This window comes from Macaca thibetana, chromosome 20 (assembly GCF_024542745.1).
Source record: "Macaca thibetana thibetana isolate TM-01 chromosome 20, ASM2454274v1, whole genome shotgun sequence".
NCBI lineage: Eukaryota > Metazoa > Chordata > Mammalia > Primates > Cercopithecidae > Macaca > Macaca thibetana.
Window position 1 is genome coordinate 30,788,039 of NC_065597.1, and position 22,575 is coordinate 30,810,613.

The following is a 22,575-nucleotide window of genomic DNA, read 5'->3' on the forward strand; positions in this document are numbered from 1 at the left end:
AAGGTGGGAGAGAACGCAGAAAGGGATGTGGACATCAGCTGTCAAACAACATCTCCTGCAGACCATTTGTTACCGTTGTACGTCTCGTTAGGGCCTTAACGAGGCTCAACATTAGGCATCTCCCAATCACAAATACGTTAAGCAGCAGTAACCGAATCCTACTGAGCAGTAGAAATACAGAAATTAAGCAGCTCGGCCTGGCACAGTGGCTCACACCTATAATCCCAGCTACTCAGGAGGCTGAGATGGGAGAATCACTTGAGGTCAAGAGTTCAAGACCAACCTGGGCAACATTAACAAGACCCCCCTCTCTAAAAAAAGAAAAAAAAAATTTTTTTTTCAATTAGCCAGGCATGGTGGTGCACGCCTGTAATCTCGGCTACTAGGGCAGCTGAGGCAGGAAGACCACTTGAGCCCAGGAGTTTGAGGCTGCAGTAAGGTGTGATCACACCACTGTAACCAGGCTGGGCAACAGAGTAAGACTTTATCTCTTGAAGAAGGAAGAAACAAAGGAAGGAGAAAGAGAGACAGAGAAGAGACAGAGAGAGAGGAGAGAAAGGCAAGACCAGAAAGAGAGACACAGACGCCTCCACAAATGGTGATTCTGGCAAAAAGAGGAGAGTGAAGCACATCATGATCCTGTTCCTGCCCCACCACTCCCTGTAGAGACGGAAACTGGGGGCTAAGAATGGCAACTACATCGTACATTTGCAGGATCACTATTTTAAAAAGTCTAACAGCTTCTACAATGTACCTTTACAACTAGTCTCCTGTGTTAATTACCATAAGCAAGCATTCGAGGAACGAGGTCCCACTGTAAGGTTATGGTCAAGCCCTCCTCCAGCAGGTGGGCCCAGCGCAGGGAATCTGTCTACACCCTCCCCATGCACAGCGGACTCTTCCTTTGACTGTTAACACTCCCGGCCTAGAGCCAGGAGGAGCAGTGGAGCCAGCAGAACAGGCCTCGACACCCTGATGAGACTCACCGCAACATAACGGAGCCCAAACTCCAAGAAACACCCCGAAGTGGCTCATCATGACATAACCAAGTGCGGGCTCCAGGGAGTGCCGCTGGCCTCCAGCTGAAGCCCCGGGACGTGGAGAAGGCCTGCGTGCAGCAGCCTCTCTCCCGGAAGCAAGGGCACTTCCGCTGTGCTGCTTTAATGGCAGAGAGATGGCGTGTGTAAGGGTGGGTCATGGCAGCGGCAATCGAGCCAGGCCACACCTAGGAGAAGGACGCTAACAACTCTACTTCAGTCTGTCATTCGACCAGATTTCTTAACTTACATGCAAACACACCATCTGGCTCTCTACACGGACAGACATGCAGCTCTTGACTAACGGGAGACACCCGTGGTAAACGTGCATCAGAAACCCCGTCAGTGACATTCCCGACAGAGGTGGAAATCAAGAGGCTGAGCGGGGTTCAAAGAGAAATGTCAATGTCCTTCCTGTCTCATACCAGCTCCACGGTTTCTACACCAACTCGACACAGAAAGAGGACACCCTTTTAGTCAATGACATATCCCTATGGGGCTCCCCTGGGGCTCCCCTTCCAGCAAGCTGGGCACCCAGAGCTGCCTCCAAGGGTGTAAACAGAAGACCACAGGAGAAGAGCTGCAACACAGGCGAGAGGCTGGCAGCCAACGACAAGAGGAACCTGGAGAACAAAGCCAGGCAGCTGGCGCCCCTACACCTGGCCCAGGCTTCTCTATGAAGGGTCCAAAGAAACGTGGTCTCCCAGGACCCAGCGAGGCTGGACTCCTGGACTGTGACCCAGGTTCCTCTGAGCCCTGGTATTCTGAGGTCTGTTCCCAGCACTCGGGCTCAGCACACAAGCACAGAAGAGCCACGCCTGGAGCTCAGCTTCTCATCTGGCTTCTTACTTGACTTGTTCCCAGGTCTTGGTGGCCAAATGCAGGACCCAGAGATCCTTGTAGTGGTAGAACTGCTCTCCGCTGGGAGAGGCAAACTCCCCTCCAAAGACCCACAGCTGTCCGCCACCTTGAGGCACCACCACCGCCTGTGAAAAGAAAGGTGACAGGTCACGGCACAGCCACACAGCAGCAGGGCCAGTGTCACGGGTGACCGGCAGTGGTGAGCGCTTCAGTACTATCTCAGCTGCCCCGCAACGTGACCGGCCCCACACTCAGCCACGTCCTCTCCTGCCTCTGAGGGGAGGATTCCAGAGAAGCACCCTCGTAGGAAAGCATGTCCTCAGTCAAGGGTCTGACAAACTTTCACGGATCCCTAGGTTGCAAAATAAACATCCATTTAAATGTAGACAATGCCATATCCCTTTAAAGTGGACACAGCTGGTTACTTCAAATATTAACAGTGGTGTGGTGCAACCTAGCAGCGTTTTCCTTTTAGTAATATCTACAATAAAGCTGTCTGCCTGCTCTCGTTAATCCCTTTCCTAGCTGTTATGGACCAACTAAATTAGCCTCACAAGTACAATTTGCACCTAAAAGAAAGTGTTTATAGGCCAGGCACAGTGGCTCACGCCTGTAATCCCAGCACTTTGGGAGGCCAAGGCGGGTGGATCACGAGGTCAAAAGATAGAGAGCATCCTGGCCAACATGAAACCCCGTCTCTACTAAAAATACAAAAATTAGCCGGGCGTGGTGGCACACACCTGTAGTCCCAGCTGCTCGGAGGCTGAGGCAGGAGAATCGCTTGAACCCAGGAGGCGGAGGGTGCAATAAGCCGAGACTGCGCCATTGCACTCCAGCCTGGGTGACAGAGCAAGACTCCGTCTCAAAAAAAAAAAAAAAAGAAAGCGTTTATGTAATGTTTTCTCCTTTTAGAGACAGGGTCTTGCTCTGTCGCCCAGGCTGGGGTACGGTGGTACAATCATCAGTCATCACTCACTGCAGCCTCGACCTCGTGGATTCAAGTGACCCTCCCACCTCAGCCTCCTGAGGAGCTCGGACTACAGGCATGTGATATCATGCCCAGCTGTTTAATTTTTTGTAGCGAAGGGGTCTATGTTGTCCAGGCTGGTCTCAAACTCCTGGCTTTAGTTAATTCTCCCGCCTCAGCCTCCCAAAGCACCCTGGGATTACACACACGAGCCACCGCACCCAGCCTTACGTGACGTTATGAATGATAATTAAAGACTTCAGCACCATAGTAAAGGTGAAGGAGCGCAGTGGGAGTCATGTCCTCTGGGCCACACACGGAAAGGCACTCTGGCAGCAGGGGATGCCGAGGAGAGAGCAGACCACCAACCAAAAACAAGGGCATCCCTGATGGGTCATCAGACACCACCAGCTACTCCACATGAGGCCCTCCGTGGCCCACTCCCTCTCAGGGCCCCAAGAACTGCGGGCGGCAGAGTCTTCAGGAGAAGGCCTACGTCCACCTGTGGGAAGAGCTGCCTGGACAGACTGCTGGGCTGCAACAGAGGCGGAGACCAGGCTCCACCGGGTCTTTCCTCCAAACCTGCAAGTTAAGCAGCGACCGGGGTCCAGGATGAGAAGAGCACGCTCCTAGGCAGTCCATAGCAGTAACCACGCTGGAGGGGGACCCTCAGTGCTGCATCTCCACAGGTGAGAGCCGCCCACCCTGCCCAGGTCACGCAGCCCAGCTTCACGTGACTACAATGCACCTGGTGGTGTAATTAAGCAAGAAAAAAAGGCCGGGCGCGGTGGCTCACGCCTGTAATCCCAACACTTTGGGAGGCCGAGGCGGGCAGATCACGAGTTCAGGAGATCGAGACCATCCTGGCTATGGTGAAACCCCATCTCTACTAAAAATACAAAAAACTAGTCAGGTGTAGTGGTGGGCGCCTGTAGTCCCAGCTACTTGGGAGGCTGAGGCAGAAGAATGGCGTGAACCCGGGAGGCAGAGCTTGCAGTGACCCGAGATTGCGCCACTGCACTCCAGCCTGGGCGACAGTGCGAGACTCCGTCTCAAAAAAAAAAAAAAAAAAAAAAAAGGGACAGAGAGAAAAAAGCAACCTGAGCACCCCGGCAGCAGGTGAAGCCCCATTTCCCGGCTCAGCCATGGTCATTTCAGAGTTGGTTCTTTCATAAAAGCCTGTTGTTTTATTCTCTCTCGTTTCGAGGTAAGAGTGAGGATCTAGCAGGATGAAGAATGGTTCCACACAGGGCGCAGAGAGGACTGGCAAATGAGAGTGCCAACCTAAGGCCAAGTGTGCCCAGGTGGGGCAGACAGTGGTCCTCAGCAGGCTCCCTCCCAGCACCTCTGAGGTGGTGCTTCGCCCGCCCACACTTAGAAACGGCCACAGTGCCACCCCTCTGCACCAATGCGGTTCCTTTTTGGCCAGACAGCGGGGGCAGGTAGCAGCAGCACACAGGGGTGGCATGTCCCTCTCCAACCCACCCACTTCCAGCTGTTCTTTGCATCTGTCATCTCAGCACAGATGACTGACCTGTAAAAGGACAGGCCAGGTTTCCTATCATTCTAAAAGCCCAATAGTCCCACAGGAAGAAATTGACCAATTTACACCTTCACAGCGGACATGATGACTGGCTCAAGGCCGAAACTTAACAAATGTTTTGAATCTAGAGGAAGTTAGGTGGCACAAACGTGCCACCCGGTACAACAGAGTTTTAAAATGTCATCTCGTGGAAGACTATTCAATGCCATAGAACAATCCTACAATAATACGTCAACGGGAGAGAACACTATAGAAAGAACACATACACGCACGCTCCAGTTTGCATGAAATAGATGCACAGAAATATGAACTGGCTGGGCGTGGTGGCTCACATCTCTACTTCCAGCGCTTTGGGAGGCTGAGACAGGCAGATCATGAGGTCAGGAGTTCGAGACCAGCCTGACCAACATGGTAAAACACTGTCTCTACTAAAAATACAAAAATCAGCCGGGCGTGGTGGCATGCGCCTGTAATCCCAGCCACTCTGGAGGCTGAGGCAGGAGAATCGCTTAAGCCCAGGAGGCAGAGGTTGCAGTGAGCTGAGATCGCACCACTGTACCCCAGCCTAGGTGACAGAGCAAGACTGTGCATCAAAAAAAAAAAAAAAGAAAAGAAATATGAACTGTACGTGCAGAGAAAACATGCAGAAAATATAAATTCACAGTTTAGGGAGAAGGGACAATAGACTTTCCTTTTCATCCTTTTCATTTTTTACGGAATGAATACTTACGACTTACATAATCAGGCCCTAAAGCCATTTCTGGCCAGGTGCAGTGGCTCATGCCTGTAACACCAACACGATGGGAGGCTGATGTGGGAGGACTGAGCCCAGGACATTGACACCAGCCTGGGTAACAAGCAAGACCCTATTTCTAAAATACAAAAAATAAAGCCATTCTTAAAAAATGAAGTCAAACGGCCGGGCGCAGTGGCTCACACTTGTAATCTCAGCTCTCAGGGAGGCAGAGGCAGGAGGATAGCTTGAGCCCAGGAGTTCGAGACCTCCATGGGCAATATAGCAAGACCTTGTTCTCCACAAAAACAAACAAACAAACAAAGACAAAAAAACTGAAGTCAAACTCCAGGCAAAAGAGTGTAACCCACAGCACTGCTCTAACACCCTCTCCTCCATCTTAGTTAGAATCCCAGGCCCGACCCAGTCCGACCCAGAGGACCACACAAAGGCAGGCTGATCAGCGGTCTAACAGCTTCGTATAGCCTACGCCCCAAAGATAATGAACACCAGGGAACAAAATAAATATGATTCAAGGGAAGATTAAAACTATGAAGACCCACAGGTAAAACTTCCACTCCTGACCACGATGGAGCACATTAGCTCCCCGCTGTCAACAAGGAAAAAACCAGATGAAACCTATGAAGCAACAACCTCCAGACAACGGGAAGCGGCAAGTGCAGGACTGCGAACCTGAGAGCCAGGAAACATGCCAGGGAGCCCTGACCCACGACTCCGGCCCCTGCAGGCAGCTTCTTCCCTGGTGCAGGGACAAGGGGCCCAGGCAGGGCAGGTGGTCTTGCACAGCTGAGGAGACAAGGACTGGAGTTCAGGGACATGCAGGCAGCTAAAAGTGACAGGGCAGAGCACTGGAGAGAGGAAGCCATGGGAGAAAGAGCCCTGGCAATCTGCACGGGGCGTCCCCTGGAGTCTCTGTACACTAAGCCGCACCCTGGGAGGGGGAGACCAAGGAACCACTACTGTGAAGACAAAAGCATCTTCTGATGCTGAGAACTATCTGAGCTTACACAGGGCTTAGAAACAGGCAAGTTCCAACCAGACAAGGTGAAAAGATGTCACTGACCACAGAGCTCATTTACTGAAGACTGCAGAAAGGCCACCACTGAGGGCTAAGCCAGCCCTAGAGAGAGTCTCAAAAGGATCCAGATGATCTGCAAGGAACTGAATCACCTGCCAGGACAAAATGCAACACTGTTTGATAGATGAAAAAATCCAGACACTCAGGCTGGGAGCAGCGGCTCATGCCTGTAATCCCAGCACTTTGGGAGGCCGAGGCCTCCGCACCAGCCGCCCATTGCCTATCAGCTCTCCATGTGTCTACCAGACTCTCACATGGGAGGAGAGAGGGCGGCTGAGAGTCAGTGCTGACATTACCTGGTGAGCACAGCGCCTCGGAGGTGGACTGGGGATGTCAACTTTGGTCCAGGCGTCCTTTCTGATATTGTAGACATACAGCTCGTTATACAAAAAAGTCTACAGGAAGGAAGAAGAATGTCAGTGTCACAAACGATACGCCTCCAAGAGAGTGGTGAGAACAATCTTAATCATGACAGTTCCCTGGGAAACTGACATCCTAAAGCAATGGAAACGATACCAGTAATGCAGGGAGGCCACTGGGTCCCCGGGGGGGCCCTCGGGGATGGTGACACAATGAAAACGACCCACGGCCCAGGAATCTGGAAGGCACTGAAAGCCCTTGCTGTTGTTTACTAGGACTGGTCATTCTCCTAATTCAAGTCTAGTTTTTATGTTTTTGTTTTTTCTGAGATGGAGTCTTGCTCTGCTGTGCAGGCTGGAGTGCAGTGGTGCAATCTTGGCTCACTACAACCTCTGCCTCCCGGGTTCAAGTGATTCTCTGCCTCAGCCTCCCGAGTAGCTGGGATTACAGGCGCCCACCACCACGCCTGGCTAATTTTTGTATTTTCAGTAGAGACGGGGTTTCACCACATTGGCCAGGCTGGTCTCAAATTCCTGACCTCAGGTGCTCTGCGGCCTCCCAAAGTGCTGGGATTACAGGCATGAGTCACCATACCCAATCAAGCCTAGTTTCTAAATGCACGAAAACTGAGAGAGGAAGATGGACAAACCCCCAGGTTTGTCCCCAGCAGTTGAACCTCCCGGGCTGCAGGGAAGGTGAGCTCCTGCTTTGGTGTTTCACACACAATTGTGAAACACAGGTCTCTCTGGCCTGCTCAAAAATAAAAATTAGCCCTACAATTTATTAGTACTTTCCCTATTTAAGACAACCTGAAAGCTGAGTGTGAAACCTGGAAACTCACTAGGAGGAAGAACAGCACAGACAACCACAAAGACAGGTGCACCCGTCAAGAGTGATGACGGCGGAACTGGGGCTCAGTCTAAGTCTGAGGAACGGAGACCCCAGGACCACTGACATCATCAACAGCCATGCCAGTGCCTGGACCATGCTGGCGACATCTCACATCAGGCCTCACAGCTCAAGTGCATGATACGAGGGGGGTGAAGGGGCCAACGTGTATTTGATGTCACTGCCTTAAGTTAACTTTCTAACAAATGATACTCATGCAATATGGGAAGAAAAGAAAAAATATATACTTTACTTTTTGGCCGTTGAAATATTCACCTCCGAAAAGGATTAATTCATCTTTCTCAGGATGAACCGAGAGGGAGGCATTTAACCTACAAGAGACACAAGCGGCAAGTCAGCACGGTCACCCCCCAACAACCACCAGAGCCCCGTCCCCTTCCTCACAGAATCCTGTCACCACAGACTGGCTGCCTCTGCACTTCCTGAAAGCAGAGCCTGGCATTGAGAGAGGAAGCAAAGGTGCCACGTGAACACCAACCCCTCTACCAGGGCCGCACTCCAAGGACAGCCAAGGAGCTGGGCTGGCATAGCGTCTGGTTGTTTAAAAAAAAAAAAAAGTCCCCAGGCAGGAACAAGTCCAGATGCCCCTACTGATGTATCAGATATTTCAGAACTGTCTTTTTTTTTTTTTTTTGAGATGGAGTTTCCCTCTTGTTGCCCAGGCTGGAGTGCAATGGCACAATCTCGGCTCACTGCAACCTCCACCTCCTGGGTTCAAGCAATTCTCCTGTCTCAGCCTCCCTAGTGGCTGGGACTGCAGGTGCCCGCCACTACACCCAGCTAATTTTTGTATTTTTTCAGTAGAGATTAGGGTTTCAGTGTGTTGGCCAGGTTGGTCTCAAACTCCTGACCTCAAGTGGTCCGCCCACCTCAGCCTCCCACAGTGCTGGGGTTACAGGAATGAGCCACTACACCCGGCCCTCAGAACTGTCCTCTTTTAAGAGCCTATTCTCTCAAATCACCTCAAAATTGTTCTAAAAAGTTCAGTATCTAGGCCAGGAGCAGTGGCTCACGCCTGTAATCCCAGCACTTTGGGAGGCCGAGGCAGGTGGATCATGAGGTCAAGAGATCGAGACCATCCTGGCCAACATGGTGAAACCCCATCTTAACTGAAAATACAAAAACTAGCTGGGCATGGTGGCACGTGCCTGTAGCCCAGCTACTCAGGAGGCTGAGACAGGAGAATCGCTTCAACCCAGGAGGTGGGGGTTGCAATGAGCTGAGATCGCGCCATTGCACTCCAGCCTGGTGACACAGCGAGATTCCATGTAGGGAAAATAAAAAAAAATAAAAATAAAAAAAAGGCCAATATCTAAGTATTTTAAGTATTTCAATATACATGCCAGATACCTTCCATCTAGAAAATACAAACGACTTTCTTTTTTTTTTTTTTTTTTTTTGAGACTAAGTCTCGCTCTGTCCCCCAGGCTGGAGTGCAGTGGCAGGATCTCGGCTCACTGCAAGCTCCACCTACTGGGTTCACGCCATTCTCCTGCCTCAGCCTCCCAAGTAGCTGGGACTACAGGTGCCTGTCATCATGTCCAGCTAATTTTTTGTACTTTTAGTAGAGACGGGGTTTCACAGTGTTAGCTAGGAAGGTCTCACTCTCCTGACCTTGTGATACACCCACCTCAGACTCCCAAAGTGCTGGGATTACAGATGTGAGCCACCGCGCCCGGCCAACACAAACAACTTTCTATTTATTTCACATGAGAACAAAAAAAGAGCTATAAGGAAATTATATAATAATATTATGGGCTGGGCACGGTGGCTCACACCTGTAATTCCAGCACTTTGGGAGGCTGAGGCGGGCAGATCACCTGATGTGAGGAGTTCAAAACCAGCCTGGCAAACACGGTGAAACCTCGTCTACTAAAAATACAAAAATTAGCTAGGCATGGTGGTGGCCACCTGTAATCCCAGCTACTCAGGAGGCTGAGGCAGAAGGACCACTTGAATCTGAGAGGCAGAGGTTGCAGTGAGCTGAGATTGTACCCTTGCACTCCACCCTGGGCGACTGAGCGAGACAGTCTCAAAAAAAAAAAGAAAAACAGAAATAAATAAAAACATAGGACCACTTCAGTCGAAAGCAATGAAAGACACAGTGACTATCTGGCGAGTCACTGGGAAAGATCCTCCCTTCAGAATCCTCTATGATGGTGTTCCCCAAGGCATGCTCCATAATGCCAGCTCCAAAAGATGCTTCTCAAACGAAAAACAGGTTTCAAGGTCAAGTGAGTTTGGGAAATCTGAGAACTCTATTTTCTGTTGGGGATTTATTTGCATAGAAACACGTCACGAGCTGGGAATTTCTGCAGAAAAGAAACCAGTATTAAAAGCTAAACAAAGAATCACCACATGATCCGGCCATTCGTTCCTAGGCATTGGTTCAGATACCTGTATGCAATGCTCATTACAGCCTCACTCACAAAAGCCAAACAGGAGAAATAACCTAAGTGTCGGTCCACAGATGAGTGGACAAGCTCAATGTGGCATATCCACAGATGGAACAGGATTCAGCTTAAGAAGAAATAAAGTTCTCACACATGCCACAGAACTGATGAACCTGGACATACCAGGTGAAGGAAGCCAGTCACAAGAAGACAATTCTATCACTCCACTTATGCAAAATCCCTAGAATAGGCCAATTCACAGTGACAGGAAGTTGACCAGAAGTGACCAGGGGCTGGGGGAGGGGAAACAGGGAGTGACCCTTGAAGGGTATAGACACTTGTCCCATCTTTTCGCTTCCCTGGGCTACAATGGAAGAATTATCATCTTGGGCCACACACAAAATACACTAACACTAACAAAAGCTGATGAGCTTAAAAAAAAACTCATCATGTTTTAAGAAAGTTTACGAATATGTGTCAGGCTGCATTCGAAGCTATCCTGGGCTACGGGTTAGATGAAGTTGGTCTAGAGTTTCTATTTGGGGTGATAAAACAATGTTGCAACTGGATAGTGCTAATGGTTTCGAAGTGGCATTAAGTAATCCCACTGAACTGTACAGTTTTAATGATTAAAATGGCAAATTCTGGCCAGGTACATTGGCTCACACTTGTAATCCCAACACTTTGGGAGGCCGAGGCGGCCGGATCACCTGAGGTTGGGAGTTCAAGACCAGCCTGACCAACATGGAGAAACCCCCATCTCTAGCAAAAATACAATATTAGCCAGGTGTGGTGGCACATGCCTGTAACTCCAGCTACTCGGGAGGCTGAGGCAGGAGAATTGCTTGAACCTGTGAGGCAGAGATTGCGGTGAGCCTAGCGCACCATTGCACTCCAGCCTGGGCAACAAGAGCGAAACTCCGTCTCAAAAAAAAAAAAAAAAAAGAATAAAGTGTTTCCCAAATTCCTCTGACCCTGAATCTCTTCTCACTGAACACCTAATGATTTTGGCAGAAAAGTACCAAACACAACTTTGGAAACAATCCACACGGGGCCCAAACTGAGGCCTCCACCCAGCCACCAGCGGCACTAGCCCAGGTGTTTCTGCCGCACAGGCAGATGAGGTACTGAGGCAGCTGGTGTCATATCCCTTTTCCAGGTAGGTCACATCAGAGCCAATCCTGAGGGTATATTCATTTAGAAACTGGTCACTCTCACGAGGTTCTCAACTAATACGATTAAGATGTAGGAGGTTCGAAGTTATTAGGTTACCAAGCAAAAGGTCTTCATCTCAGGAGAGCTGCTTCAGTAACTGCTCCCTCCTATTAGTAAGCATTTCCGGCTGACCCAGGGAACTGCCAACACCTTAAAATTTTTTTTTTCTTTTTTTTTTTTTTTTGAGACGGAGTCTTGCTCTGTCACCCAGGCTGGAGTGCAGTGGCCGGATCTCAGCTCACTGCAAGCTCCGCCTCCCGGGTTTACGCCATTCTCCTGCCTCAGCCTCCCGAGTAGCTGGGACTACAGGCGCCTGCCACCTCGCCCGGCTATTTTTTTGTATTTTTTAGTAGAGACGGGGTTTCACCGTGTTAGCCGAGATCGTCTCTCGATCTCCTGACCTCGTGATCCGCCCGTCTCGGCCTCCCAAAGTGCTGGGATTACAGGCTTGAGCCACCGCGCCCGGCCAACACCTTAAATTATATCCTGACATGACATCTGACTTTCAGGCAACATTATTTATGGAAAAATTCTAAAATATCGTTTAAAAACAAAACAAAATGTAAAAGGCCAGGCACGGTTACCTGATCCCAGGAACTTGAGACCAGCCTGGGCAACATAAAAAATGTCTCTACAAAAAAAAAAAATAAAACCAATCCCCATTCAAAGTGGCTTTCCTCGGGAGTGCTGGAACGTCAGAAGCCATTTGCTCCAACAACTCAAATGAAAACGTGGCCAGGCGCAGTGGCTTACGCCTGTAATCCTGGCACTTTGGGAGGCCAAAGTGCCATCCTGGTTAACACGGTGAAACCCCGTCTCTACTAAAAATACAAAAAATTAGCCGGGCGTGGTGGTGGGTGCCTTTACTCCCAGCTACTCGGAAGGCTGAGGCAGGAGAATGGTGTGAACCCGGGAAGCAGAGTTTGCAGGGAGCTGAGATCGCACCACTGCACTCCAGCCTGGGCAACAGAGCAAGACCCCTTCTCAGAAAAAAAAAGAAAATGTACGTTTACAGCTGGGCACAGTGGCTCATGACCATAATCCCAGCACTTTGGGAGGCCAAGGCAGGTGGATCACCTAAGGTCAGAAGTTCGAGATGAGCCAGGCCAACATGGCAAAACCCCTCTCTATTAAAAACACAAAAATTAGCTGGGTGTGGTGGCTGGCGCCTGTAATCCCAGCTACTTGGGAGGCTGAGACAGGAGAATCACTTGAATCTGGGAGGCAGAGGGTGCAGAGAGCCAAGATCATGCCACTGCAGCTTAGGTGACAGAATGAGACTCCATCTCAAAAAAAAAAAAAAAATACATTTACCATGTGTAACTTACATTTGGCCCTGAGGGCAACATGCAAACTAAAGGGAAAAAGAACACCCAAATCCTAATGGATATTAAGTGAAAACGAGGAAGGACATCGGCCTATGGGAGTGGCCCCAACACCATTCACTCTGCTCAGGGGCTGATCACCGCGCTCCTCCCACCTCTGGGCAGGTGATGATAACCCTGCCTCTGAGGCCGGCGGGTGGGACTCGGGCACCGGAGCCATCACATGCGCCTCGTTAATGCAAACGCAGCACAACCAAGACCCCCAACTCCCGACGGGCAACCCCGGCTTCCACTCAGGCCTGTAGCAGCTTTATTAAGACGGTAAATGCTGCAAGGTTAATCTACTGAGGGAAATAAAGCAAATCATTTCTCACTCCAGCTCATCCCACATGTGTATGAAATCCTACAGACTCGGAATATTTCTACGTACTTTTCAAATTCATTTAAAATGGCTCATACTCAATTTATGTTTACAAACTTTCCAAATGAGAATTTAAAAGCATTACAAACACAGCAAAAACCAAGGTGATTTTCAGCTTTCTGCCTACAATACGCACTTTTAAAATACCTTAAGAACCAAAGAAAAGCTCACTGGGTCAACACTTTCATCCACACATCATGACCAGTGGAGGAGCTTTCAAAGCTGGCACAGGAGTCCAGAGGCAGCGGCTGTGCCGGAGGCCCTGCTCCCAGCTTCTATGACAGTAAAGCTCAACAGCCTCATTCCATTTCTTCAGAAGTGACCGAGAACAGGTTTTAATAATGAAAATGTTCCAAGTGCCTGATCATTTACAAAACCTGGTGCTATTTAAAGCAGTTTTTCAATGCATAGAAGAAAAGGAAGGCCGGGCGCAGTGGCTCAAGCCTGTAATCCCAGCACTTTGGGAGGCCGAGACAGGCAGATCACAAGGTCAGGAGATCGAGACCATCCTGGCTAACACGGTGAAACCTCGTCTCTACTAAAAAATACAAAAAAAAAAAAACTAGCCGGGCGCGGTGGCGGGCGCCTGTAGTCCCAGCTACTCGGGAGGCTGAGGCAGGAGAATGGCGTAAACCTGGGAGGCGGAGCTTGCAGTGAGCTGAGATCCGGCCACTGCACTCCAGCCTCGGCGACAGAGTGAGACTCTGTCTCAAAAAAAAAAAAAAAAGAAGAAAAGGAAACATATACAATGCGAAAAATGCTACTTGCTCACCTTGGTGAGGGCGGGGGGCACGGAGTTTCCACAATCTGAGTCCTCTTGGCATCGAGCGTCTGGAAATGGGCTATGAGCGCTTCCAGGTCTTCCTAGGGCAAGCAAGCAGGCACAGATGAGACTTGTTCCTAAGACCCGCCGGGGAGCCACAGCCTGCCCAGCTTTCCCCCAGTCAGTGTGATTCCACTGGGCTCAGTCACGTCTGTGAATTGTAACATACTGTGCCTGCGTCTGAAATGCAGAGTTTGACACATTGACAAGTAACCAGAGCTTGACCTCAAAGGCAGTTTGCTTAAAGGGTAGATGTGTGCACCAAGTACTATCTCACTCCACACCCCTAATGCTCCCCCTGCAAGACCTTCCACTCAGACAAGCCCATCGTGACTTCACCAGACACCCTCAGCACCTCAGAGCCCAGGCCCGGGCCGTCGCACCTGCATGCCTTCCTGTCTCCGGAGCAGGGTCTGATACGTTTGTCTTGCTCACTTGTTTCCTCCACATCCCTCCACCCCAACAAAATAGTAAAATATGAGCTCCACCAGAGCAAGACGGTGTCTGGTTAAAACTGCCTGCACAGCAAGGGCTCAGCAAATACCTGCTGCAGTCGATCCGTGTAAGATGGTGTCAATTCTTACTACAATGGAGAGTGACTCGAGGCACTGATGTGCCAGCACAGAGGGCAGCACTGGAACCCAGTGTTCCTGCCTCAGTCCCAGTGCCCATTTCCCAACACTTACGAGACACTCCCATACCACACCCGAGCCTGACACTTCAAGTTCCTTCTAGCCTTCGGTGTCCGTCTTGCAGCTACACACACCTGCAGACCATCTTCCCTCCCCCACACCCATCTCTCCAACCTCACCTCCCACCCTGCCTCACTCTCCAAGCTACACCGGCGTCCTCTCCGTTCCTTTAATGAAAACACCGGGTTCCCTCAGCCCGCCACGCCCCACCTCGTGCTTCCTTCAGCCCACCCCTCAGTCTCGGGGTGAACGTCAATCCCTCCCAGAGGCTCTCGCAGCAGGGTACACTGCTCAGTATTCCAAACTATGCAATATTTAGAACACACAAGTTACGGAACTTCACCCAAGACGCTCCTGTGCACCGTTCCCAGGGTAACGCCGCATGTACAAACCCACACCCCCCCGAAGTAACCATTACCTAGAACTCGGTGCTTATTAGTCTCAAGCTTTTCTTCACACTTTTATTACACACGTGTATCCCTAAGCAACATATAGTATTGTTTTACAATTTTTTTTTTTTTTTTTGAGACGAGTCTCGCTCTGCCGCCCAGGCTGGAGTGCAGTGGCACGATCTCGGCTCACTGCAAGCTCCGCCTCCCGGGTTCCCGCCATTCTCCTGCCTCAGCCTCCCGAGTAGCTGGGACTACAGGCGCCGCCACCACGCCCAGCTAATTTTTTGTATTTTTTTTTTTTTTTTAGTAGAGACGGGGTTTCACCTTGTTAGCCAGGATGGTCTCAATCTCCTGACCTATGGCGGCCACCTCGGCCCAGCCATAGTATTGTTTTACATTTTTAAATGTCATTAAACAGACTGGGCACAGTGGCTCACGCCTGTAATCCCAGCACTTTGGGAGGCTGAGACAGGTGGATTGCTTGAGGTCAGGAGTTCGAGACCAGCCATGACCAACATGGTAAAACCGTCTCCACTAAAAAATACAAAAATTAGCCAGCACCGTGGCGCACACCTGTAGTCCCAAACTACTCGGGAGGCTGAGGCAGGAGAACTGCTTGAGCCCGGGAGGTGGAGGCTGCAGTGAGCTGAGATCACACCACTGCAATACTCGCTCTGGGTGACAGAGCAAGACTCCATCTCAAAAAAATAAAAACAAAAATTAAAATGTCATTAAATGGTATCATACTGTATATTCTTTCAACTTGTTTTGCTCAACGAGGTTAAACAAACAGTTCAAACCCCAGCATCTATGCGCCAGGAGAGCTCTGCTGCTGCTACTGGAAGGCAGCAGTCTTTAACCTGGGCTGAACCTCATCATCGTTGGGGGGCTGAAGGAGAGCAAGGTGGCAGGGTCTGGGTGACACCAGTGGCCTAGTCAGCGACAGCCTCTCCACAGTGACAATAAGCTGAACGCTGAAAAGACGAGTCAGGCGGAGTATGGTTGGGGTACAGGTAAGACCACAAACAGAACTTGGCATGTTTGAGACACTAAAATAAAGGCATTGTGGCTGTAGTGAGCCCAGGGAGACAGGTGGAAAGACAGGCAGAGGCCAGCACCAAGTGAAGGTGCGAACCAGGTGACCTGATACATGAGTTCTGTGGGAGCAGAATTCCAAGCTGTCCCCAAGGTCCCCCTTCCCCCAATAATTCCCAGGACTGCAAAATAATAGGATACCACTCTTGTGATTAGGTTGCATTACAGACACAGCTGAATTCAAAGAGATGATCTTCTGTAGGTCTAGTCTAATCAGACGACCAGTTATTTTAAAGGTTTGTTTTGAGGGTTCATTAAGATAACATACAAACCCCAGGACTGATAGACTCTCTCTCTTAAGGGAAGCTACTGTTACAATCACCTTAGTATTGGGCACTGGAGGGAGACATGAAGATCAGTAAAAATGACAGGTAACTGGCAGGACATGGTGGCTCACGCTTTGTAATACCAGCAATTTGGGAGGCCAAGGTGGGTGCATCACCTGAAGTCAGGAGTTCGAGACCAGACTGACCAATATGGTGAAACCCGGTTTCTACTAAAAAATACAAAATTAGCTGGTGTGGTGGTGCATGTCTGTAATCCCAGCTACTTGGGAGGCTAAGGCAGGAGAATCGCTTGAACCTGGGAGGCGGAGGCTGCAGTGAGCCAAGATCACGCCACAGCACTCCAGCCTGGGCAACAAGATGAAACTCCTTCTCAAAAAAAAAAAAAAAAAAAAAAAAAAGCAGAAAGCAGATAACAGCTGGTTACTGAGTGCTTACTTTCCGCCAAGCACCATTCTGAAGATGCCACACAGATGAACTGACTTCCTGTGCCACAACCCTGGCCAGCAGGCCATGCTACTGCAGTCCAGCCTGGGCGATAGAGCAAGACTCCGTCAAAAAAAAAAAAAAAAAAAAAAAAAGTCAGAGCCTAAGAGGAGTGTGAGGGGAAAAGTCCAACTCCATTATTTAAGAGATGAGGACATGGAGAGATCAATGACTCAGGAACAAAAGGGACAAAGGAATGTGGTCAAGAGCTCCTGATTCAGGACATCTGGTCACACTCCAGTTCCATATCACTTCATGGTTCACCTGTTGGTCTGACTTCCTGTCAAATGGGAATATCAGTGCTAGGGAATTGACCTGGTTGTGAGGATTAAAGCCCAGGGAGCTGTGCCTGGTACACGGCAGGCCATAAAACTGCCCCCGGTTAGCGAACCCAAGAGCAGCAGCCGCAGAACACTCAACCCCAAGTTCAGGACGGATCCTCCTGCAGACCCTGGGCTGAGGACCAGTGGGAAGGAGACAACCGTGATGGCTGCCATCAGCTGCTACGGGATACCCCGTGGCTCCAGGGCCTTCTTCACTTAACCATCTGCTGCTTACTCCTCAGGGCCGCTGTGATGACTATCTGTCCTCTTTAGAAAAACGAGAAGGGTGAGGTTCAGAAAAGTTAAGAGTCTTACTCCCAGGCCACACATCTTGCAGAGGCAGCCCCAGGCTCAACCTCAGGTCGTCCTACGCCAAACCCCTGCCTCTTCTCACCACCCAGCCTACCTTTAGAGGGAGGGAGGAGTGGGAGGAAACGCAGAAAAACGCCCGTGACACCACACGAAGAAAAGCAAGCACGTTAAAGGAGGCAGCTCCGTCGCTCTCCCGGAAGCGGCCAGACACACGTGGAGACTCGGGAGGGGGCGGGCCCCGTCCAGGCTGCCCGGACGCGGCGCCGGGGCAGTTTCTACGGCCTCCAGCTCTCCCGCGGGGCCGGCGCAGCTCCCACGGCGACCCGCAACCCCGGGCGGAGCTGGCAGTCGGACGAGGCTGCACGGCCGCCACGTCGGGCCCCTAGGCCCAGTCTGACTCGCTCACCTCCTCCTTCCGCGAGCGCTTAGACACCTTCTTCTCCATCTTGGCGGCCGTCTTCTCCGCGCCGCGGCCCTTCTTCTCCTTCTTGCCCTTCTTGCCCATCTTGTCGGGTCCCAAGCCGCGATAGGACACCAAGGTACCAAACGCGCCGCGCTCTCCGCCCGAAACCGGGCGCTCGTGGGGCGGAGCTCGACGCACAGAAATGGAGTCACTTCCGGCCTCGAGTTCGAGTCGCTTCCGGTAGAGGTGCGGCTGGGCGCCCTACGGGGTTCAGTCTTGGAGCTCGGTCTTCCGCAGCGGGTTGGCGGGTCTCGAACTCTGCATAAGGCCTCGGAGAAGATGACCCGGCCTGGGCGCAATGGCTGATGCCTGTAACCCTGGCGCTTTGGGAGGCGTTGGCCGGCGGATCGCTTGAGTCCTGGAGTTCGAGTCCAGCCTGGGCAACAAAGCGAGAACCACCCCCCCACCCCCGCCCCGCCCCGCCCCATCTCTACAAAAGAAAAAAAAAACAAACATTAAAAGGGCGTAGTGTCTCGCGCCAGTGGTCCTAGCTCTTCGGGAAGCTGAGGCGGGAAGATCGCTTGAGTCAAGGAGTTCCAGGCAGCAATGCGCCACTGCACCCCAGCCTGAGCAACAGAACAAGATCCTGTTTCAAAAAACAGAAAAGATGGCAGCCCCGGCGTGACATACTCGGGCCATGCTCGCCATTCTCACGCCCTGTGCCCCCACCTAGCCTGTCCCCGTGTCCTAGGAGACGTGCCCTCTGAGTTTTATTTTATTTTTATTTTTAGAGACAGGGTCTTGCTCTGTTGCGCAGGCTGGAGTGCAGTAGCGCGATCTCGGCTCACTGCAACCTCCGCGTCCTGAGGAGCTGGGACCACAGGAGTCCACCATGCCCGGCTAATTCGCTCTTTCAGCTTTCCCAGGGTGCACGTGCCCCCTGTGAAGGCACGTTGCTTAGCCCTGTGTAGAACTGCCTAAGTGGGTGACTCTTGAGCTAACCCCATTTTTTCCCCTTGGACAAATCAAATGAGTGCTGTGGCCTCATTTCCTAGAAAAAAAATTAATACAGTTACAACAGTTTGCAGACCCTAAGACAGACAGTCCCGGCTGAGCGCGGTGGCTCATGCCTGTAATCCTAGCACTTTGGGAGGTCGAGGTGAGTGGATGACGAGGTCGAGAGTTCGAGACCAGCCTAGCCAACATGGTGAAACCCCGTCTCTACTAAAAATACAAAAATTAGCCGGGCGTGGTGTTGGGCACCTGTAATCCCAGCTACTTGGGAGGCTGAGGCAGGAGAATCGCTTGAACCCAGGGGGCAGAGGTTGCAGTGAGCTGAGATCAAGCCACTTCACTCCAGCCTGGGCAAAAGAGCGAAATTCCATCTTAAAAAAAAAGAAAAAAGACGGCCCCTTCCACCTTCCCATTTAAAATGTGCCAGACACCGTTAGGTGCTAAGGACATGTCCTCAAATATCCTAACATGGAGGACTTTTGTTTCTTCATTGGTAGGCTAGAGCTAATGATAGCACCCTGCAAGGGTACTCAATTTGTGGAGCCTGAGAAATAAAGATGGGTAAGATCCAAATGCCTGCTAGGAAATTGTACTCTAGGATTTCCCTCAAATTATGTAAGAAATGGCAAAATCATCTGCAGAGTATGGAATGTTATGATTTGAAAGAGCAGAGTAAAAATGCTTATCATTCCTTAGAAGATGTCATCTTTGGACTGGTAATCAAGGAATAAGGCAAATTAAGGACAAGGACAAGCCAAAATTTGGCAACGGGAAAGCATAAATCAGGAAATAATCTAGTTTATTACTTTGTGTGTGACTCAGCCTTTAATAAATTGTCTTAGGCCGAGGACGGTGGTTCATGCCTGTAATCCCAGCACTTTGGGAGGCCGAAGCGGGCTGATCACGAGGTCAGGAATTCAAGACTAGCCTGACTAATATGGTGAAACACTGTCTCTACTAAAAATACAAAAAAAAAAAAAAAATTAGCCAGTTGTGGTGGCACACACCTGTAGTCTCAGCTATTCAGGAGGCTGAGGCAAAATCACTTGAACCCAGGTGGCAGAAGTTGCAGTGAGCCGAGATCGCGCCACTGCGCTCCAGCCTGGGTGACAGTGCAAAACTTTGTCTCAAAAAAAAAAAAAAAGAAGAAGAAGAAGTTAACTCGGCTGGGTGCAGGGGCTCACGCCTGTAATCCCAGCACTTTGGGAGGCCAAGTTAGGCAGATCACAAGGTCAGGAGTTCAAGACCAGCCTGGCCAACATGGTGAAACCCCATCTCTACAAAAATACAAAAAAATTAGCCAGGTGCGGTGGTGTACGCCTCTAATCCCAGCAACTCAGGTGGCTGAGGTAGGAGAATTGCTTGAACCGGGAGGCAGAGGTTGCGGTGAACCGAGATCGTGCCACTGCACTCCAGCCTGGGCAACAAAAGCGAAACTGTCTCAAAAAAAAAAAAAAAAGAAAGAAGTTACCTTAGATCCAATCAATGACTAGTCACCGAGCAGCCAAGGAGGAATGATTTTCCAACCAACTCCAAGCCTTGTCCATAAACCTAGTTCTTCAAGAAGAAAAATGAAATTAAGGGAAATAATGAGAAGAAAAGATAGAACGGGTTGAAGGCCACCATGGTCTCCAGCACTGCTTGTAGGAAACCTGTGTGGTGGTAGAGAAAAAAAAAAAAAGAACCAGTTAGAAGCTGAGCAGAAAGGAGCAGGAGAATTTCACAGAAAGCCGGCCTGGGCATCCAGGCATGATTATCTTCTATGATGAGCTACAAAAGGCTAACTCCTCACTATCGCCCTGGGGAAATAGTTCTGTCCCCTCTAGTGTGCTATGACTTTAAGAACACACCTAATCCTTTAACATTTTTCTAAAAATCCTGGGTAACCCTGAGGCCATGCACTTGAAGCAGAAAGGCCCTTCATTCACAGCTCATCTGTCTGCAGTACATTACAGTGGCACCCACTTCAGGCCGGAGAGAGGCAGAGCGTACGACCTATGGAAGATTTAGGAGGATCTGGTGGACACGGGGTTTAATACTTTTATTATCTGAAAGAAGCTTGAAGCTAAATTAGAAGGCTCTTGGATTACAGGCATCATGGTGATTTACGTGAGATGGAAATTCTCATTACTGAGAAAGACAGCAAATAGAACATCTAAAATGAGATCAGATCCTAAAAACAGTCAAAAGATTAAGTACAGGGCTCTATTTTAGTAAAATTCACATCGTTGAAACTAATGGATTATCTTTAATCTATCCCTAACTCTTAGAGTGTATCTTTTGTGTGATCAGGCGCCCTCTGCTGCCTTCAAGTTGAAGTGCAGAAGAGAAAAAAATCTGTTAATACTAGACTAAACTTTTGGAAAATATGCTGACTTCTAATTACCCTCACCACAAGTAATCGATGTGATTGGAAGGTTCTGCCAAGCGTGGTATGGATTACGTGGCTCTTTGCACGTTTCCCATCAGGAAAGTTGGAATAATGAACGAGTTCACCTACTACACAGGATTCTTCGGAAAATCAAGTGAAACAATAATAAAGTTTAGGAAAGTAAAAAAGCAAAATACAAAGGTTTTTTTTTTGTTTTGTTTTTTGAGACAGAGTCTCACTCTGTCACCCAGGCTAGAGTGCAGTGGCACAATCTCGGCCCACTGCAACCTCCAGCTCCCAAGTTCTTATCTCAGCCTAGCATGTAGCTGGGATTACAGGCATCTGCCACCACACCCAGCTAATTTTTGTACGTTTCGTAGAGATGGGGTTTCACCATGTCGGTCAAGCTGGTCTCAAACTCCTGACCTCACGTGATCCACCCAACTCGGCATCCCAAAGTGCTGGGATTACAGGCGTGAGCCACCGCGCTCCGGCCGTACTGAATTTTTTCTACTTCTTTGAATCCATTCCAGAGAGAGGAATCATAAGATTTCCAACTATAATCAGGGATTTATCTACATGTTGCTTATATACAATAAACTGTGTATATTTCAAGTGTGCACAGGTAGCTGGGGTGAGGCAGGTGGGTGCTGAGGAGTCAGAGGGATCTACAGTTGGCCCCTGCCCTCTGAGAAGGGCCACCCACTCAGGAGGGGCCTCAAGGGATGAGGAGAAACGAGGATGGAATTTGTCAGCCTTGAAGTTCAAAAATGGAAACCTGGAAACGTATGTCCCATCTTCTTCATGAAGATATTCCAATGTCTTTCTTTCTTTTTTTTTTTTTTGAGCTGGAGTCTCGCTCTGTCACCCAGGCTGGGGTGCAGTGGTACGATCTCAGCTCACTGCAACCTCCACCTCCTGGATTCAAGCAATTCTCCTGCCTTACTCTCCCGAGTAGCTAGGATTACAGGTGCCCACCACCATGCCCGGCTATTTTTTTGTATTTTTAGTAGAGACGGGGTTTCACCATGTTGGCCAGGCTCGTCTTGAACTCCTAACCTTGGATGATCCACCCCCCTCAGCCTCCCAAAGTGCTGGGATTACAGGTATGAGCCACCGTGCCCGGCCGATTTTCCAATGTCATAGCATAAAGCAATATGTGATGTTCTTCTAATTAAAACAATAAATTAAAGTGTTTTAATATGTAATATGTAATAATACTATCAAAGCCAAATAAAAATCTAGAGATGGATCTCTAAACAAAACATCTTGTATGGGAATCGTAGAATTACATTTTGAGGCATATCCACAGGCTGGAGTGAACTTCGGTATGTCCAAAGAACAAAGATAAGGTTGGGGGTTTTATTAAAAAGAGAAATGCAGGCGCGGTGGCTCACGCCTGTAATCCCAACACTTTGGGAGGCCAAGGTGGGTGGATCATTTGAGATCAGGAGTTCGAGACCAGCCTGGCCAACATGGTGAAACCCTGTCTCTACTAAAAATACAAAAGTTAGCTG

General features: G+C 49.8%; 1 protein-coding gene across 4 annotated transcripts in view; it reads right to left on the reverse strand.

The window, feature by feature from the left end:
* Window positions 1-22,575, reverse strand: part of KLHDC4 (kelch domain containing 4) — a 723,698-nt gene that overhangs the window by 45,064 nt on the left and 656,059 nt on the right. For 2 of the 4 annotated variants that reach the window (XR_007722003.1, XM_050773654.1), the window contains exons 1-5: window positions 17,677-18,115; window positions 13,636-13,727; window positions 7,742-7,820; window positions 6,537-6,635; window positions 1,887-2,023 (exon numbers count right to left, since the gene is read on the reverse strand). Coding sequence is in view for 3 of the 4 variants with exons in the window: in XM_050773654.1 (XP_050629611.1) it covers window positions 1,887-2,023; window positions 6,537-6,635; window positions 7,742-7,820; window positions 13,636-13,727; window positions 17,677-17,775 (506 nt within the window). In the remaining variant the exon portion in view is untranslated. Of the gene's footprint in view, window positions 1-1,886; window positions 2,024-6,536; window positions 6,636-7,741; window positions 7,821-13,635; window positions 13,728-17,676; window positions 18,116-22,575 lie in introns of those variants that run through there. The other 2 variants (XM_050773655.1, XM_050773656.1) reach the window with 2 other exon arrangements.